This window comes from Tursiops truncatus, chromosome 16 (assembly GCF_011762595.2).
Source record: "Tursiops truncatus isolate mTurTru1 chromosome 16, mTurTru1.mat.Y, whole genome shotgun sequence".
Classification (NCBI taxonomy): Eukaryota; Metazoa; Chordata; class Mammalia; order Artiodactyla; family Delphinidae; genus Tursiops; species Tursiops truncatus.
Window position 1 is genome coordinate 71500744 of NC_047049.1, and position 21013 is coordinate 71521756.

A 21013-nucleotide genomic window follows, 5' to 3' on the forward strand; every position below is an offset into this window, starting at 1 on the left:
TTTAAAAATGAACTCTCTTTCAGTCTCTCTGTACAGCTGATTTTTTTATAGGAGTATTCCTTCCATCTCCAAGTGGATATGTAAGGTAGAATTTTTTGTTATGTTACCTATCTTCATTGCTCTTTGCCCCTTTTATTTATTTATTTAATTTTTATTTATTTATTTATTTTTGGCTGCGTTAGGTTTTCGTTGCTGCGCGCGGCCTTTCTCTAGTTGCGATGGGGTTGGGGGGGCTACTCTGTTGTGGTGTGCGGGCTTCTCTTGTTGTGGAGCACGAGTTCCAGGCACGTGGGCTCAGCAGTTGCGGTGCATGGGCTCAGTAGTTGTGGCCCACGGGCTTAATTGCTCCACGGCCTGTGGGATCCTCCCAGACCAGGGCTCGAACCCTTGTTCCCTGCATTGGCAGGTGGATTCTAAACCCCTGCGCCACCAGGGAAGCCCCTGTCCCTTTTATTTATACACCACAGCCTCCAACACACAGCCTTCTAGTTCTTTAAAAAGAACCCACTAGTTCCATATCTGCTCTCTTCCTTCCATTCCAACTTGCAAGTCTAAAGTAAAAAAGCAGTTTCTTGAGCATTGTAAGAAGCATGGCCCGCAAATACTTTCCAGATGTTTCTATGGACCCTAATGTTGTAATTGTCGATTGTAGCAATTTTAAGATGTTACATATGTGCTTTATATTTTCTCCAAATTTCACATCTCGTATTTCACATCTACTTTTTAAACTTCTTAATTCCACTTGCTCTGTCACAGATAGATGGGGCTCAGCTGTATTTGATCCCAGAGCTGGTGCTTGACCCGAGCTCTCCTGTATGTAGTAAGGTGATACATGATGTGACATAGCTACCTATGAGCATCTGTCTCTGGGTGTGTTCCCAGTACTTTCCCAGTGAACTGAAAAACTCATTTCTTATTTCTACTGGGTGTGAGTATAGATCTGATTCCTGCCAGCCTCACTTTTCTTCTGCCAGTCTCCAGCTCCTAGTTTTTGACCTTGGTTCTCCTGATAGGACTTGCCTCTCCGTTCCATGAGTTTTGGTGTCTCTGGTGTATACCGTAGGAGTTGGTTTCTGAAAACCTGATTAAGTGTCCATTCTGGCATTGAGCTGAACTTTCACACTCTGCCTCTATAAAACATCAGGAGATTTTATTTGTTGGGGTCCCCTGGATCCTGGTTGGAAAATATCTGCCTCTGTAAAACATCAGAAGATATTATTTGTTGGGGTGTCATAGATCCTGATTGGAAAATATTCTAGACTTGAGATCGTCAATGTCTAATCCACCTTGATCCTTGGTTTTAGTCATTTCCCTGTGTCCATGTAATCAATAAGCAATCAGTAGTTCAAAAAGTTGCTTGAAGGATAAAATGAGAAAAAATATCGTTTTCCCTCTCCACATCCTAGTAGATCGCATTCCTGGCTTCAGTTTCATTTAAGTAAAATAAGAGATGTATGAAGAAAATGAATGGGTCTCCCCTTCCCTGAGAAAACGTGCCATATTGGGTCCTCCTCCTCCTTTTTCCAACTCCCAGACTGCATGTCATAAAGCAGCCCATCAACTTCTTGTAGTTTTTCATTTGTGAAATGGAGGCAGGTTTTGAATTGGGTTAACTCTAGGACTGCTTTCAGTTTTCACACTCACTGATTCCACCTTTTTTTGTTTTTCTTCATTTTCCCAGCCCTTGTAGAATTTAGTCATAGATTCCCATGACGGATGGAATGAGGCAAATTGCGCCCCTTTTTGAGTGTATGTGCACATGTCTACGTGTGGGTCTCCATGTGAAGGATTTGATTGTCTTTTTATTACCATCCATAGTTCAGCATATAGATACGTTTTGGCATCAAGCCATAGCAGACCTCCAGATGGTACTTACTGTTTTGTTTGAGATGTGTTTCTCCCTCAAAATTGTTTTAATTTTGAGAAAATGGTCTAGCAGGAGGCTTATTCAGGCCCTTGATACTCCTGAGTTGGCTGAATGGTATTTCTTTCTGTAGGAATAGGCAGCTGTCTTTTTCTATTGAAATGCAAACCCAGTCTATAGGGTTGGGCCTTAGATCAGAATTGACTGATAATTTTTTTTCCGGTATCTGGGTTTTTTTCCTTGTGACTGAAAGTCAATTCAAGCTGGCTTTCATAAATAACAGGATTTTATTGATTCAAACGCCTGAAACTTTAGGATCAGGATAGGCTTCACAAATGGCTAGTTCCAGGGATTAAAGACTCGTCATGTAGATGCCGTCTCTTTCCATTTTGACTCTGCTTTCCTATATTGACCTTATCTTTGGGTTGACCAACGCTCTCTAGGGACACACTGTTCTTACAGCTAGTAATTCCAGTGTATATTAGTTTTCTATTACCGTGGAACAAATTCCCAAAAGCTTAACAGCTTCAAACATCCATTTATTAGCTCACAGTTGTGTAGGTCATAAATTTGAGTAGACTCCATTGGATTCTCTGCTCAAGGTCTCACAAAAATGAAAACAAGGCATTGGCTGTGATAGACTCTTATCTGTAGGTTCCAGAGAAGAGTCCATGTCCAAGCTCATTCAGGTCATTGCCTGAATTACTTCCTTGAGGTTGTAGGACTGTAGACCCCATTTCCTTGTTGGTCAGCATCTGGGGGATAGCTCTCAGCTTCTAGACACTGCCTGCGTTCCCTCTCACCTGGGCCCCTTCACCTTTGAGCCAGCAGCACCAAATCCTTCTGTGCTCCAAATCTCTGTGATGTTGTATTCTGCCAGCTGGAAGAAACACTCTGCTTTTAAAAGGCTCACCTGATTGGGTCAGGCCCATCCAAGCAATCTCTGTATCCTTGGTCACCTGAGTTAGGACTTTAATTATATCTGCAAAATCTCTTCTTAGCAGCATCTAAATTCATGTTTGATTGAGTAACCAGGGTACAGGAATCTTGGGGCCATCTTTAAGATTCTGCCTATCACACAGTAGAAATGGAGTCCTTTCTAGATCCATGAAGTTCCATACTTGAGTCTCATTTATCTGGCTTGTGACTTGTAGCCCATTCTTGAACCAATCACTATGACCTTGGGAAACTATTGAAGTCCATTCCATGAGTTGAAAATGAGACATATTCTATTTTTCGAAAATCCACATCTTATCACATAGAAAAGCTCAGAGTCCTGTTTTAGAACGTGAGTTTATAGAACTATATTATTCTCTCCCAAACATCTTGTTTTTATTGTTTATTTAATAAAGTAAACCTATTGAGGATATCACAAACAGGTAAAACTAAGTACACGACTCCCTCTTCCTAGGTTGAAATCTAATCATCTGGCTGGAAGGAAATTTGGTTTGGGTTATCATGTGTGGTGGCAAGATTGCCCTTGTTTAAGAAAGAAGTACCGCTATTATCAGAATAAGACCTGGATCCTCTTGTCAGCAGAGGACTACTTGAAGTGAATAGCTTGTTCTCTTATATTGAATCTCTCCATTGGGTAGTGCAGGACAGTGAGGGCTGACCATCCTGAGGAAGCTGGGATGGGCTGAGCCGAGGTGTACTGGTCCTCAGTTAGACTTGGCTGCAAAGCATACTGGGACATAAGCAACACAGGCCCCACAAGGATTAGCCAAATGCCCAGTGTCCCTAGGGATGGGGTGAATTTGGCGTTTTTTTGTAGCCATCACCATTGGAGGAAGTCCCACTTCTTTTGCCCAGAGTCCCTAGGGATGGGGTGAATTTGGCGTTTTTTTGTAGCCATCGCCATTGGAGGACGTCCCACTTCTTTTGGCAAGAACACCCAGAGGACGGCAGCAGCAGTTCAGGAGGTAACACTGCCTTGCTTCCGAGCACCCCATACTTTATACTTCCTGATGTGGAGGTCCCGTTTCAGGGGGTACCAGGGCCGGAGGCCAGTGAGGCTGTCAGAAGGCTGGAGGTCAGGGAAAAGCTATTGTTTCTGGGACAGGTAGCGCTAAACAGGCAACCAAGGCAGCATTTAGGGTGGGTCAAGTCCCTAAGGAATAGGGCAGTATTTCTCAAAGTGTGAACCTTGGACCTCCTGCATCTAAGTGACCCTGCCCCAGGCCACAGAATCCGTGTCTGTCCCTGCCTGGGAGCGTACGTCTTTAACAAACTCCTCAGTGATTCGTAAGCATTTAAAAATTTCTGAACCAGGGCAGCAAGGAGGCTTGAAATTGGATACTCAGAAGGGCCTCCCAAGTACTGCCTAAAGGGTCCAGGCAAACAACACTAATATTCAATGCAGGATTTTTATGGTTGGCCTCTATTCTACCCATTGTGCTAGGTACAGCCGTGAACAATGGCAGTATGCTTCCAGCCCTTCTGGAGCTGGAAGGAGCCAATAAACAAGTAGAGAAATAAATAAAATTCTGTATTATAGTGAGTGTTGGGAACGAAAAAATCAAGTTGCTAAAAGAGAAATTGGGGGGCCCTCTTTGGATGAGGTAATCAGAACTGGCTTAAGATTTGATGGAAATTTGACTGTGAAGCAACTACAGCTGAATTCAAGGCCTGGGGAGGTAGGGGCAGGGAGTAGATGGAAAGGAGGGGTGGGGTGCGTGCGTGTGCGTGTGTGTGTGTGTGCACGTGTGTGCGTGTGTGTTGGGGTGGAGCCTACACAGGACACAGGAAAGCTCAGGGAAGAGAGTGGTAAATAGAAATGGGGTTGTTTGGGACCCTGTTGTATCCTCTGTTTTGAGCAGATTCCCAGTTTGATTTTGCCACGGAGAATCTATGCACAGTTCTTGGATAGATAGAGGGGTGGGAGAGGGTCACGAAACCGCTTCACAGAAAGTAAAAGTAAGCTGTCTGTCCTCTGCAACTGGTGAATTGCAGACAAAGGCATCCTAAAATAGTATTCCACCATCCAGCCTGTGTGGGTGTTCTCCATTCCAGCCAACTAAAGTGGGACCCGGTAATTGTAGAGGAGAGAAAATGAGTAGAGTATTTTCTAAAACAAGTCGCATATTTTCCATTATGTAAAAGAGAAAAATTAGCTTGTAGAAAACCACACCTAGGTTTCACGGACGTCTCTCCGGTTTCTTTGATGACCAGATGGGAGAACGGGGGAAGCAGAGGTAGGCATTGTTCTTTAGAGGATCCATCAGCCTTTGTTCAGTTTTCCTGCAGATTGTAGAGACCCATTCAGGGAGACTTTGGATGTAAACCTGGAAAAGCCAGCTGGCAGGCTGGCCTCAAGGGAGGGGCTGAGGGCAGACTGCCAGGGACCAGGAGCCCCCCCCACCCCGCGGCCCCCGAGCAAGAGAAGGGCCTGGGGTAGCACTGGGACCACAGGGGTTGGCTGCCCTTCATTTTTCTGTAGGGGTAAAGCTCATTCCTGCATAAAAGGTCACCAAGTCAGGCAAGGTTGGAGAGTGAAACAGCTGCTTATTCACTCTGTCTGCGGGCTTGTGGTGTCTTTCCTCCATCACCCTATGACAGTGTAGTAGCCATCTCCCCACTAGACTGGAGCCCCGCGAGGAAGGGGCTGACATCAGTCTCATGCTCCAGAGCCCAGTGTATCTCTTTGTGCGTTGAGAGCTGCTGGAGCCTGGGAGCTGCACGTGTGCTGGTACAGCTGCTGGGGGCATGACCCTCACGTGTGTGATGCAAGCAGTGCTCCAGCCTTCTCAGAGGAGGCTCTGTGGGGCTCAGCCCTGATGGGACAGGCTGGATTCCTCCTGTTGCCCACTGGAAGGACATGTATGTGACAGTGGCATAGATTGCTCATAGGCAAAGCCTCCAGCTTCCCCTGTTGCGCGTCCTCTGGTCACCAGGCTCCATCCCACACGGGGCATCCAAGCCTCCACTCTCTGTCCCTGTGCTGAGGAACAGCAGGTGGTCCTCAGGTAAGGGGTCAGTGAGGGTTGGGGAGGGACATAGCTGATGACAGTCGGTGAGCAGAGTTTCTTCCATTCTGCCTCCTCAATTCCAGCAGTTTATGTTTTCCCTTCTCCTTGGATGTCTTCTTGTCCCTCGAGACCTTCATCTCCTCTCTCCTGTTCCATTTGCCACTCTGCTCTCCCCCATTCCTTTAAGCTTCCTCCTACCTGGTGTCTGAGAGAGGAGCAAACCAGCCGTGCAAATGGATCTCCTTCGACGCTCGGAGCATCGGTTCGGTTTCAGTATGAGTACAAGTGAGGGAGGAGGAGGGCGGGAAGACGGGTGAGAACCACCTGTGACTACTCCCAGTGGTAACTGGGTCTCAGCATTACACCCCACTCTCTGGGGGAGGAGAGAGTCCTCTGAACGTGACCTGACGAGCTCCTCTGCAGTGAGATTCTTTGCTGTTGATTTGTGTTGTGTGAACACTTGCTTCGGTTCCACAAACACCTTCCAAGCATCCACTCTGTCAGGTTCTGTGCACCAGCCCCAGTACACGGACATGTTTGCTTTTCTTTCCTCGAAAGTTGGAAGGGAACTTTCAAGTCACGTAGTCTCAGGTTCTTCCTGGGCAGATGCAGAGTGAGACCCTGGGGGTAGAGTGATGAGTCAAGGTCAAGAGATGCTATGGGGTCTGGCCTCCCACACCACCAACCCTCTGCCCAGCAGCCCCTGGGGTTTGGAGATGAACGTAATAACCACGGAGTCCAGTGCTTGAGTGTTTCCCACGTGCTGACGCTGTGCAAAGTGCTCTCTGTGCCTTCCCTTGTTTAACTCTTCGAGCAGGTGCCACTGTCACTGTCATTATTGCCGCTTTTTATGCATGAGGAAACTAAGGCTTAAAATAGCCAAGATTCTTGCCCCAAGTTAGCTGCACAGTACGTAGCAGAGATGGCCTCTGGTTCGGTGTGAAGGCCGTGTCCTCCTCTGCTTTTCTACAAGAGCACGTAGAGTTTACAGGAGGCGGCTGGTTCCACGTCCTCCCGCTAAATGTAGAGAAGGACTGGTTTTCTTTCTTTTTTACTTTTTGTTTTTTAAAATTGTGGTAAAATAGATATAACATAAAATTTAACGTTTTAACCATTTTAAAGTGTACAGTTCAGGGGCATTAAGCACATTCACACGGTTGTGCAACCATCACCGCCATCCGGCTCCAGAACTTTATTTATCTTCCCAGCCTCACACTCTGCACCCTTTAAACACTAACTCCCTTTCCTTCCCCACCAGCCCCTGGCAGCCACCATACTACTTGCCATCTCTATGAATTTTACTGCTCTAGATACTTGTCCTTTTGTGACTGGCTTATTTCACTTAGCATAATATCCTCAAGGTCCATTCATGTCGTAGCGTGTGTTAAAATTTTCTTCCTCTTTAAGGCTAAATAACATTCCACTGTATGTATCTATCACATTTTATTTATCAGTTCATCTGCGGATGGACACTTGGGTTGCTTCCAACTTGTATTAACCTGCTAATACCCTGTTAGGACTGCCATTAACAAAAAGATACCAGAGACTCGGTGGCCGAAACAGCATTTATTATCTCGCAGTTCCGGAGGTAAGAAGTCCAAGATTAAGGTGCCGGCAAAATTGGTTTCTCCTGAAGCCTCCTCCTTGGCTTGCAGATGGCTGCCTTTTCACTGTGTCCTCACATGGCATTTCCTCTGTGTATGTGCATCCCTGGTGTCTCTCTCTCTCTATAACGGCACTGGTCATATTGGATTAGGGCCTCACCCTTATGACCTTATTTTACCTTGATTGCATCTTAAAAGCCCTGTCTCCAAATATAGTTACATTGTGGGTTAGGGCTTCAATATATGAATTTGGGGGAGACAGTTCAGTCCATAATACATTTCTTGGTTATTGTGAATAATGTTGCCGTGAACATGGGTATACAAATATCTGTTAGAGTCACTGCTTTCAATTCTTTCAGTGGGTTTGCTGGATCATACAGTAGTTCTGTTTTCAGAATTTACCATATTTGAGGAACTACCTATTTTTAGAAACACCTGTTTGTGGAACCACCATACTGTTTGCTGTTGCAGCTGTACCGTCTTACATTCTCACGGCATTATTTCTTAATTTTCAGAGTAGATTTGCTCTTTTTGAGAGGTCACTCCAATATCCAAAGTCCTTCAGTTGGAAGCTTGCCTGGAATCATTCTTTTTGCTTCCCAGATGCTTGGGCACTAAATCTTTCCAGAAACTTGGTGCCCTTGCTCCTTCTGTACCACCTGTCAGTAGCCTTGGGCTCTTGCTTCCACACTTAGCTTCTGGGAAGACATCCCAGAGAGGAAGAAGAAGCTATAAAAAAATGGCCTGGTGTCAGGCAGATGCTTCATCCAAGCTGTGGGCTCCCAGGCAGCAGCCCCTGAGCACAGGGAGGTTTGTACTAGGTCTTGCTCCAACTCTGAGCTGAGCAGAGGAGGGGTCCTGAGCCTGCGAGGGACCTGCCGCTTTCAGACTGGCCAAGAGACAACAGATTTAAGACATTCCTCAGTGAGCAGCTGTTTTTTAAAACTTTTTACTTATTTTTTTTAACATCTTTATTGGAGTATAATTGCTTTACAATGGTGTGTTAGTTTCTGCTTTATAACCAAGTGAATCAGCTATACATATATCCCCATCTCTCCTCCCTTTTGTGTCTCCCTCCCTCCCTCCCTCCCTCCCTATCCCACCCCTCTAGGTGGTCACAAAGCACCGAGCTGATCTCCCTGTGCTATGCGGCTGCTTCCCACTAGCTATCTATTTTACATTTGGTAGTGTATATATGTCCATGCCACTCTCTCACTTTGTCCCAGCTTACCCTTCCCCCTCCCCATATCTTCAAGTCCATTCTCTAGTTGGTCTGCATCTTTATTCCCATCTTGTTCCTAGGTTCTTCTGACCATTTTTTTTTCTTTTTCTTTCTTTTTTTTTTAGATTCCATATATATGTGTTAGCATACGGTATTTGTTTTTCTCTTCTTAGTGAGCAGCTTTTAAAACACCGCTGTGGGTTCGTATGTACTCACATCAACAGTATGATGAGGGTATGTGTGCGGGGAGGGGTTGGGATGGGAGGAGGTGTGGGGCGTGGGTGTGTATGTGAGGTAAGGTGTGAGGGTGTCAGGGCACAAGGGGTGAGGTAGGGTGTGAGAGTGGGAGATGGGAATGAGGGTGCATCTGGGGTGGAGTGTGTGTGTGATAGGGCGTGAGGGTATGTGTGGGCCATGGTCTGGGGGGGTGTGTCTGGCGTGGCATGTAGTGGTGGTTATGAGGGTGTGTGGGGAATAGGTTATATGAAGGCGGGCTGTCAGCAGGTGCTTGGGTGCGTGTGTGCACATGTGTGTGTTGCAGGGTCAGAGCAGGGAAAAGGACACACGACTCCACTCCGGGTAGCCCCCCGTCCCCCACCAGGAGCTCTGGGGCCTGCAGAGCTTCCCTGTTGCAGGGGACTGGGGCCCAGCCAGGGACTCGGCATGACTCACTTTGACCTGGTTGGGGGAATGAATTTGCCGGGGCGTCTGCATCACAGCAGCATACGCATACGTGCGTCAGTCTGTCTGACTTTGCCCGTATTAAGAACCGCTGGAGGAATTTAAAATGAGAAAGGAAGAGGGGGAGTGGGGAGTTTGTGCTGGCAGTGATGAACGGTAAACTGCTTCTCCCTCAGTGGCTGGGTCAGACTAAGGGACCAAGGTCATCTCCCTCCATCCCTCTACTCTGTTCTTGGTAAAAGGCAGCTGTATCCATTCCATGTGAGAAAAGTAACTTCAGAAGATACACGCGCGCGCGCGCGCGCGCGCGCGCGCGCGCGCGCACACACACACACACACACACACACACACACACACACACACACACACACACACACACACACACACACACACACACACACACACACACACACACACACACCCCCAACACACCTACAGGCACGCACACACCCCACATGCAGATGCAGATAAGGGAGCCCCGAAGCACCTCCCAGCTGCCAGGCGGCCTCTGCATGCTTTTATGAATGGTAGCCTGGGAGGGGCCTAATGTCATTCGCTCCTGATGTCAGCACGATGAATGAAACACTTGCAAAGCGTAAAGGCTCAACCACTGGGGAAGCAGATACCTTCTCAGACTGGTTCTCCGGGTGCAGTGTCTCTTGCTGACGAAATCATCAGTCCCGTGTGTCACAGATAATCAATATATGTTAGGATTGATATGAAGCAGAAACAGAGACTGCCTGTGGAAGAGCGCGCCTCTGATGCCGGCACAGCCAGCCCTGCCTGAAGCAGCTGAGGCCGAGACCCCCTTCCTGCCAGGCGCCGGAGAAAGAGCTGCAGACCCAGCGTTGCTTCAGGATCTGACTGAGCCAGCCCGATGTTCTGCTTTTGCTGGCAGAATCCCTTGCTGAAGCTCCAAGCCCTGGAAACTGATCTGTGCTCTGCCTTTTTGACACACCAGGAAGAAGCCGCTCAGGTGCACGGAGTCAAGGATCCAGCCCCGGCGTCCGGCCAGAGCGCCCCTGCTGAGGGGGCAGATGCCACAGGTAAGAGCCTGGGCTCGAGGGGGCGGGCTCCCCGTCTGTACTGTCAGGGTAGTTCTACGTCTTGCTGCTTCCTCCTAAACCTGGCCCCGTGGGAAACAGTGCCTGGTGCACCGGGGGGCTGAGTGGGGGCGGGGGCAGGAGGCATGAAGATGTGCTGGAATCCACATCTCCCTCTCTAGCCGGGGGCCAAGGGTCAGAGTTCCAGAGATGGTGTCAGGTGAAAAGCACCCGTAATACCTGGTCTTCGTTTTCCTATTTGGTCTCCTGTGACACACAAGCGGCATGTTTATATGTCACTGGATTTAGATCATCTGTGCTGTCTTGAGACTCAGCTCATGATATTTTTGAGGGATTAGGGGAGTTTCAACATTGCTGCTTCGTTTCTTCTGTTAACTGCTTGTAAGATGATCCATCACCCCAGGGAAGGTGGAGGTGAGTGACACAGCTCCTTCCAACGCTATATGGTCTTTTTCTGTCTCATTTTTTTAGCATTAATTTCTGTGTTGAAAAGTCTCAAACTTGGGTCTCATTTGGCTGTTAGTTTCTCTGGTTTTAATCTCGGGGATAGTAGGTTGGCTAGCAAGCAGAACGCAAATCAATGCTCCCAGGAAGACTTTGATGGGAAAGAAGTACTAAATTTATATGGGCAGAAACGAGAGCACAGCTTATCTTTTCTAACATCAGTGGGTCAGAGGTTTGCACACTGGTTTCTGAGTGGATGGTAGAAATAGGCTTAGGTGAGCTTGCTCCAGGAGTTGAAGGAAGAGATTTACAAAGGTAATCTGTATCCATACCATTAGCAATAATGCATTGAAGATATTACTGTTTAAAACAGACCCACATGGTCTAAGTAGGCAAAACAGCCATCTCCAGTGTTTGAATATGTATTAATAACAGTGGCTAATAATAGCTAGTAATAGTAGCTACTATTATTATGGAAGACTTTCTGTGATCCAGGCACTGTTCTAAGCACTTCATAGCTATTCATTTAAATCGTTAAACCTGTGAAATAATACTATTCATAGTAAGGACACTGAGGCCTAGTGTGGCCCTCCTGGTGAGTGGTAAATTACTTCCCTGTGGATGCAGGTAGCCAGTTGGCTGTCCTTGTTGCCTGGTGAGCTCCTCTGCTCTGTTGGCCATTGTGTTTGGATGAGGTGCAAGTACAATCAGGTAGGAGCCAGTGTCAAGCCAGTTAGGGATTGGAGTCAGATTATTAGACAATGCCCTTCTTCTACCAACCCCATATTCCACACCCTGTAACCAGCATACAAAACACATAGAGAAGTCCCAAGCCAAATACAAATTAACTTTTGAATTATCTGATGCTTTGTATAGCTTCACAAGTATCTGGCAAAGACTGTTTAATAAAATATTTGCTGCCTGTTGGATATGGAGATGCATATATAGGTATATACACACACATAGACATATATGTGTATTTATACATATTTTAACATGACTTTTATGTGTATGTGTCTTATTTTTTCCAAAGGTCAATAATAGTTTTACGTTTTCTCATTCTGGATGGACGGGATTTTGAATAAACTTATTAACACATTCTTTATAAAATAGAAATATGTACTAAGTTTATGTAGGGATCACCCACACAAAAGAACCATCGATATATTCCATGTTAGGTGTCAAATGGCAGAAATGGGCAAAGGGCTCTTTATAGAGGAGGCCTGTAGGCTGGATGCTGGATTTTCCAAAATGTAGGTGAATCTGAGATACGCCAGAGTCCTTCCAAGAGAGTTTATGAAAAAGAGAGGTTTCCACTCTGGGGTGTGTTTGTGTGTGTGTGTGTGTGCGTGTGTGTGTACGCACGCGCACAAGTGCACACGTGCGCTAGGCAAAAACAGCTCCTGCAAGTTTTCAAAGATAAAACCTATCCTGATGTTTTTGGCCTTTGCAGAGCTCATGAATAGGAGTCTCGTTTAGCTAAACTGACTGCATGGGAATTGATGCAGGGAAAGTGAAGAAGTCCCAGCCCCGATTTTGGACCTTGGAATGCTTTATTTCGCCCATGTTTCACTGTAATTTTATTAAAAAAATATACCTTTGACACAATCTATAAACCACCTACTCTAGATGTTTTCAGGGACCTAAGGAGTTTCTTCATTTGGCAGGAATATTGCCAAAGTGATAAGCATTTCAAAGAGGCTTTCACAGTTCAATTTATGGGATAGTGTGGTCTCATTGTCTTCCAAGACACACTCTTCTAGGAAGGCCCTGCATTTTCTAGTCCACGTGTCACTCAGAAGGGAGAAATTTATGCTCATATTAGATCAGCTGTTCTTAACTCAGGGCCTGTGAATGGATTTCTTGAGTGATGTTTGAACACCTGGAAACTATAGTTTTGTGTGTGTGTGTGTGTGCGTAAAGCCCTGATGATAGTGTGATTGCGTGGATTAGCACAGATGTCGTAAGTCTGTAAAAAGTTACAGTAACTTAAAAAAATTCTTTTTCTCTTAAAGTCTAGAATCTAGCCCTGGGCCTTAGATGTCTATAAATATTGGATTATTAATTGTTGATGTGAATATTTGGTATAAGAAGGACAAAATCCAACAAGGGATTTTTACAGGAATATCTGGGTATGATGTGCTACTAATTAACCATTCAGAGCAAACCTTCAGGAATATAACTTGTGATTTAAGTAGGTTTCAACCTTACTTTCGACTTGATTTAAGGCATGACTTAAGTAGTTTAACTTTTCTTTAAACATCAAGGTTAGATTTCTAATTTTTTAATTTATTTTAATTTTTATTTTTTTGGGCCGTGCCACACGGCTTACGGGATCTTAGGTCCCCAGCCAGGGATTGAATCCAGGCCCTCGGCAGTGGAAGCGCCAAGTCCCTAACCACTGGACCACCAGGGAAGTCCCTGAGGTGGTTTAACTTTTGCAGGGGGCGTCTGAAATGCTGGTCTGAGCAAAGTACCGTATTCTCTATGTCTTGAGATCAAATATTGTGTTTTAACTTGAGTTTACAGGATACAAAGATTAGTCTCACCTAGTAAAATACCTGAGATGCTCCCTTGTTCTAGAAATCCAATTACAAACTGCACTTGCAGCAAGAGCAGGTTTTGTGGCACCCCGAAGGGACACTGTGTTCTAGAGAGCGTTCCTGAACCTGCCCGCACATCACAATTAACAGCAAGCTTTTATACCTGGGGATTTTCGGTCCTCATCTCTAGACCGTCTAGGGTTGGAAGTCCTGGAGTCTTTATATTTCGTAAACATTCTTGAGTATTGGGAGCCACTGTTTAAGTGGACAGTGTCTTGAATTAAGAGAGAAAGAAGGTCAGGTTCTCTTAGGTTTTCTTTGACTCAGTTTCATCAATGGAAAGAGCTCACAGACCACATGGACTTATACCTTAGGGTCTGTGACCAGTTGGCTCAGTCCATTCACTTCGGGAGAAAGGTGCTCAAGCTAGAGCTCGAGGTGGGCGGGCTGGGGACAGGGACAGATCTGAGGGATGCAGAGGGCTTTAGAGAAAAGCGACACAGAAGGTACCAGCTGCAAGGCAGCTTCGGGACTGTACAGAGGGTAACCAACTGCCCCAGTTTTAGCACTAAAAATTCCACATGCTGGGAAGTCCTCAATTCCAGGCAATCCAGGACAGCTGGTCACCCTACCTCTAGGTTGCAAACCGCATAATGCGAGATGGAAACCCACATGATAGTGAGGCTCAAATTCCTCTCACTGAATCAGCAGCCCTCTCTTACAGCTGAAGCAAATGTTTCCACCAGACATTAGTAAGCATCTATTCTGGTGGTGTTGATGGGAAAATGGAATGAGGATTGTCTTTTCACCAGATTGTCATTTTCAACGTATGTACAAGGACCATTTGACGTTGCTCCCCATGACTAAGCATAGTAACCCCTGTTCTGTCTGAGCACAGGTGATGGAATTTTTAGCAAAAGCTGTCACTGGAGATAACTGAAGACTTACTACTGTAAGTAATCATTCTAAAGCAATACCTAATTAATTATTTTATTATAAAATCTTGACTTTCACATTGAACTTTCCATTTGGGTAAAAGCCTTGTTGCTAACGTTGCTTGAAAGCACTAATGTAGTATATCTAGGTACAGTCTATAATTATTCCCATAAAGAATACTGTATGGTCTGTAGGTCTCTTCCTAAGGTTGAAGTTGGAATGGGGCAGACTCGAAGAGAGCCTGACCTTCTCTGTCGTATTTTAAGACACTGTCTACCTGACCAGATGTTCCCAATTACTTGGCAGTGCTTATTAAACGTACAGATGTCTGGGCTCCCCACCCTAAGATGCAAAATTAAAATGTAGAGATGAGGCCTGAAACTTTCCACGTTTGAAAAGCTCCCCTTGATGATTCTGATGTTCAGGGAGATTCAGGAACACTTTGTAGAACTCAGTACCCTCCAAGGGCTCCACGAAAGGGGTTTTTGCTGCAGGTGCAGTTTATAATTGGGTTTCAGGAACAGGGAGCATCTCAGGTCTCCTACTAGGTGGGTCTGATCATCCACATAATGTTTCATCCTATCTGGCAGCAGCCCCAGACAGTCTTTTAAAGTCAGTAAGAGGGAGTCTACATTACCTCAGCGTCAGAAGTACCCAGATTCCAAATGTCTTTTAGAAACTTTATACCTTGAGTTTGTGTGTGTGTGTTATTTCTAAATCCTTCTTGAACCTTTTTATGTTTTTAGTATATAGCACTGGTTGCTTTAACTAGAAAATGGCTATCACTGTAGAAAGTAGTACTTCATCTTCTTGTCCTAAACTGGTTCCTTTAAAACAGCAGTCAGTGGTTTTCAACCTGGGTGTTTTCGTTTGTTGTTTTTTTGCCCCCTTCGGGACATTTGGCAATATCTGGAGACATTATTTTCTTGTCACAGCTGGAGTGTGAGTGCTACTGGCATCTAGTGGGTAGAGTCCAAGGGTGCTGGTAAACACCCTGCAATGTACAAGACACCCCTTGCCCCAACACTGCCGCAACAAATTGTTATCTGGTGCAAAATGTCAAGAGTGCCAAAGTTTAGAAACTGTGCTTTAAAGGTCTTTAAATGAATAATATCAACCTTAGCTAACAGTAACCTCTTCATTTGCACCAGGCATTGTTGCATGAATTTTCTTACTTTATGGCCATAACCACCCTAGGAGGAAGGTGCCATTATTATCCCCAGATGAAAGATGAGGAAATGAACTGAGGGAGTTAATGTAACTTGTGGGCGGTCCCACAGTACTGAGTGCTGGGGGGTTGGGAGGAAAGGGGAGGAGTTGGGGGAATTTCCTCAATCAGACTCTGTGGTCTAAGTTTTTCACACAATATCATTTGCCATCCTGTCTAAATGTGAAGTCCACATGATTCTCATATTCTAGAATCTGAAATTAAGCCCAAAGACAGCCTATGTGCCCTCTGTATAACTAATAGGTTTTAAAGTCATTTTAAAAATCCATCCCTGACTTTGTTTTGTTAGACTGGAGGCATCTAGATTTGTAGTTGGTTAACCTATTGCAGCCCCTCTGTTCCTATAGTCATTTCAGCTCCTCTGATCTTAACCATCTCTAGGCCCCTGTGCCTTTCTTGATGTGTATTTCCCTGACCTGCATAGTGTTTTCCAGATGGAGTCGAGTAGTAGAATTTTGTTTGTAAATATGGGCACAGGTCCTATACTTTTGCAAAATGATACTATTGGGGGAAACTGGGCAAAGCGTACAAGCGATCTATTGTTTCTCACAACTACATGTGAAACTACAGTGATCTCAATAAAAGATGAATTAATACCTAAAAAATATGGGCAGCGGGAGTGTTTCATAAACTAGTTACAAAGTAATTATGCTTGTTGGATTGCTTTCCATACTCTTCCTAGAAATGTACACTGTCTTCTAGACCTTTTTGTCATATCAATATAGTCTATAAGAGCTCCCAAAATCCCATTTCCCATAAAACTAATAGTCCAGTGCTTCTTGTGTGTTAAGTGTAGAAGGCTTAGTGTTGTCCAGCGGAAGAGCCTGCTGGCCCACAGTGAAGGGCACCTGCCGCCGTGGAGCCGCCTCATGGTTTGTGAGCCTCTTCTGTGGTTGCTTTGCATTTTACTCTTCGAAAAATACTAACGTCATCCACAAACTTAGACTTGGGACTCTATTTCCACTTCAGGGTTATTTCTGAAATGTGAAATAAGGTTAAGCCAGGATCCGTCTGCAAGGATTAGTACTGACACATCTGTCATCAGGATACTAATTCAGCTCTTTCTTTGGGGCATATTATTAAGTGAATTTTTTATCCATTACAAAACATTTAGCCCAGTCGTCATTTGGTTTTGTTTTTAAATAACTCTTGGTACGAACACCATGCCATTGACTTCTTGAAAGCCCAAATAAATTATATTCATTGGCTCTGCTTTGTTCGGAGACATAGCTCTTTGTAGAACCTGATGCGCTCATTGGGTGATCTTGTACAGGTTATTTGACCCCTCTGCCACAGTTTCCTTTTCTTTAAAAAGGGAAAAAGGATAGTATCTACTTTTTAGGGTTGTTGTGAGGATGACATAGCATAATACCTATCAAGGTCTTAACACATCACCTGTGGTAAATGCTCAGGAAATGTCAGCCATCATTATTTTAAAAGCTGGGCATTCAGAGCTTACATGCCTTTCCTCCAGTTGATAACGCTTGCATTTGTCTTTAAATGTCTATTCTATCATAATTTCTAATGACTTTCAAGGTGTGGAGATGACATTTAGTACTGTTTATTCCCTAGGTCCTCTCTAGAGTCCTGCATTTGATTGACATTACACTAGTTCTCTTAAGCAAAAGGTATTTATAACAGTGATAATCTACAATGCTGATGGTGGAGTAACTACCTCTTATTAAAGGTGAAACTACATTTGTTACCATAAAATCTATCCTGTGCTAAACCTATGACATAACTTGGTTGGAAAAGATCTTTACTGTTAATAATTTTTCTCTGATGCTTGTATCGCCATCTTCATAGTTTTTGAAAGAGGGAGTTTCACATTAACCCCTTGTTTTCCAAAGAGAGCATTTTAAAAAATGATTTCAAAATTCATAGATGACAGTATAATTCTCTGATGCCATTTCTATAACTGCCTTATAAGGAAGGAACAATTCAATCCTGTGGCCTAAACCACCAGGTGATTATTAAAAAAATTTTTTTTAGTTCAGTTGTTAAGACAGGCCGAGGACCGTGGTGTCTGTATTGTCCTATTTGTCTTCACCACACATTTTACAAAGGATTGTGAGCGTGAAGAGGCTCATCTGGCCAAGGACCTAATAGCTGTTAGTAAGTGGCATCTTGGACCAAGCCCAGGGCTCTGACTCCATAGCCCAGGCTTTTAACCAGTGGGCTTATAGACATGTTAGTTTTTTAATTAATAGATTTTATTTTTAAGAGGTTTTAGGTTTATAGAAAATCAAGCATACAGTACAGAGAGTTCTCATATGCGCACATAATTTCTCGTATATTACAGTCATTTAAATACCTTTCTTTCTGGTTATTCTTTCATGCTTATGAAGGAGGGTCTAGAAGTGATCAGACAGTTTGCCTAGATGCTCAGTGTCTGATACTGCTCTGAACAGCCCCCAGACCCAAAGTGGACAACCTCTTCTGACTCTTCCAGGAACCTAGAATTACACTTTTCCACGTCTCTATGTGGAACTGCGGGTCCAACTTTTTCTGATTAATTTTTCCTTACTGACGTTGAACGAGCCTGTGAAGATACGGCCTGCAGCAAAGGTTGGAATTTCTTTCCGTAGTCTTGCTGTTTGCTTTGTATGTAAGTTCCCTTTTGCTTTTCAAAGCACGTCTGCTCGTAAATGAAAAGCCTCTTTTGAAAATGGTCCTTGTTACCTTCCTAGCAGATTTTTCTCAGCTTTCCCGCTGAGGTGATCAGTTGCACAGGAATCAACTAGAAGACACGGAAAGTTGTTTGGGCTGAGAAATGATCACATCCCGGCACCCAGCCTTCTCTCTGTACCGGCAGGGTGCTTCTGAATCTTGGGCACTATCATGGGTGATATTTGCTCTTTCTTCCCCTTCCCCACCCTCACAGCCTAGCTGAGCACTCGGCTCCACTTTTGTGACACAGGGAGGGGAAAAGATGTTTTCAGAGATGAGACACCATCGGCCATTTATTTCCCTTGGTTATTTCTCAGTGGTTCTTCGACAGTGTGCATATAGGCAGAGAAGTTAAGTCTTGAATAATCAGAGGAAAGTGCAGACATTCATGTAGTCGCTCAGTAGATTTGTCTAGAAGATCATTTCTTCTTTTCTCCCCAAGTGGTGCATTTGGTTTGGTGCTGTGTAGAAACTGCTTCCAAAACTATGAATGATCCCTGCCTCATATGTGCTTCTCCAGAACAGTGCAAAGAATAGACTTCTTCACTTTCCCCATACAACAGAGATCTGGCGACCTGACCCTGTCCTCAGTGTGGCTCACACTACTGTAGCCCACAGCACGGTTCTGAGTTCTGGTAGAAGTCACTAACGTGCAAAGACCTCAGTCTGCCTCGGGCTAGAGGTTTGCTTCCGCCGCCTGTTTCCTGAGAACGAGCTCAGCCTTTGTCACCCTGCCTTCTCACCCACCCTCACCATCGTGGTGTCTGTGTTTTTCTTCTTCCCCCACAGCTTTCCGGCTCCTCGTCTTTCTCACCCACTACCTTGCCGCGTTGTCTTCCTCTGTCTCTATTCAATCTAGAGGCCTCTATACCCTCCTTGGCACTGTACTTTGCTAAGCCAGTTTCCATGTGAAATGAAAGCATATTTAAGATAGTTATTAAATTTCATCTAGACACTTAAATTTATTGAATATCACTATAATACTGAAAATTTGGGTGAGTTCAAATCGTTTACACCTCCCAAAATGAAACTGTGATCTTCCTTTGCTTGGGCCTTCGTTGATACTACCTTTTTTAAACTGGAGGTCATTTATTCCTTATTTCTACCATTGAGACAGTGAAAATACTTAAAAAGAACTGCAAAAGTCTCTTTATCAGAGTGCATAGATGTTATTATTGGACTTCTAAAATAATCAGTGACAGTGTACCCTGAAGATTTATGTATTTATGTATTTCTGTGATTTAAATATTATGTTTACTTGGCAAAAAGCATTGCATATGTTAGAAATAATAGCAGTGACTCAAGAAAACAACATTCCAAAATTGTCTTTCCATAATTCTCTAGGGAACAGGAATGATAGTATTAAGTTTGTCTTAAGAACTACTCAAAAACCTAAAGCCTGGATCTCTATTTACTGATGGAAATTTAAATAGAAGATTGTAGTCAAAAATGCAGAGGCAAGGAATAAGTTTAGATCTGAACTGAGGCTGCTTGATCCATGTAGCTTTCTGGTTTTCGGGAAGGATTTTGGAATTTCTCATTGCCCAGCTAACCCAGTGCTCTAATCTACCGGTTGTTCATTTTAATTGAAATCAGTACATTGGCTCCTTCAAAACAAAAATGGCGCTCACCGTCTCAGCCCCTACTCCGGAAGGGGCGTTTAAACAGGGCAGTGTATGATGAGGTCGGGTCCAGTTAGATTATGTCTCTTGAGCTGCATGCCTACACGTATATAGGGGCTATTGGGCACCTCCACCTGGATGACCAAAAGTGCCTCTTAACTCAGTGCATCCAGAACTGAACTCATTTCCCCCTTCGGCTCCCCTCTTTAATTCCCTAACTAGGTCAAAGATACCACCATAAATATAAACGACAACAGCTGTCATTGATTGATGAGTTATTATTATGCCCTGTCCCCAGGCGCTATATGAAGCCCTTGAGATTCCTTATCTTTTTAAAATCCTTCCAGCAATTTATTTATACTGATGTCATTTTCACTGAAACAGATGGGAGAACTGAGATTGAAAAAGATTGAATAATGGGTCCCAGGTCACACATCTGACAAAATTGGGACGTGAATCCAGGTGTTTCTGAAACTATAGCCCATGCTTTTTGTTCATGATGTCAGACTGCCTCTTGGGATCTGCAGGACGCTTGCCATGGAGCCAACCCCTGTTTGCACGGTGACAAATTCCTCACCCCTCTAGCTCACTGATGTTTTGGTGGTCCTCCACAGAAGCTGGCACATAGAAGCCTGCTTGGAGTGCCAGTCTTGTCCCACTCGGTGGCTCGGTCGGCCTCATCTACCAGAAATCCGTCTTCATCTGCTCTCATTCCTACCCACCCATCCTAACCTCAGAGATACTGCTTTCCTCTCGGTGGTCTCTGAGCAAGCAGGCCCATCTGTTTCCCCAGGCTTAGTTACTGGGATGACGTCAGGCTACCTGTATTCTCTCTCTTGTGAACTATTAGTGCCTTAGGTTAAATTCAACTTAAATTCAACACACCTACAACTAAATCCATTGTGTGTCCATCAGCTGTTTCTGAGTTGTTTTTCGGTTTTATCTTGGTGGCCCTGTTTGTGTGAGGCTGGCCGAGGGCTCTGATGCTTGAGCCTCATTAAAATCATGTACATGTTTCTGACTCATTTAGTTTTTAATACCGTCAAAGGCATGATGTTTGGCATTTTGGAATGTATCTGAATGCTGCCTATGGGTCCACCATGATGGGTAAACCCAAAAGTGCAAATTAACAAACCCACAAGCCTGTGGCTAATTTGTGACTCATCT

At 44.5% G+C, this 21013-nt stretch overlaps 1 protein-coding gene across 12 annotated transcripts in view; it reads left to right on the forward strand.

The window, feature by feature from the left end:
- FAM13C (family with sequence similarity 13 member C) overlaps positions 1-21013 on the forward strand; it is a 134152-nt gene that overhangs the window by 81735 nt on the left and 31404 nt on the right. For all 12 annotated transcript variants that reach the window (XR_012326639.1, XR_012326640.1, XM_073793577.1 and 9 more), the window contains one exon: positions 10301-10385. Coding sequence is in view for 10 of the 12 variants with exons in the window: in XM_073793577.1 (XP_073649678.1) it covers positions 10301-10385 (85 nt within the window). In the remaining 2 variants the exon portion in view is untranslated. The remainder of the gene's footprint in view (positions 1-10300; positions 10386-21013) is intronic.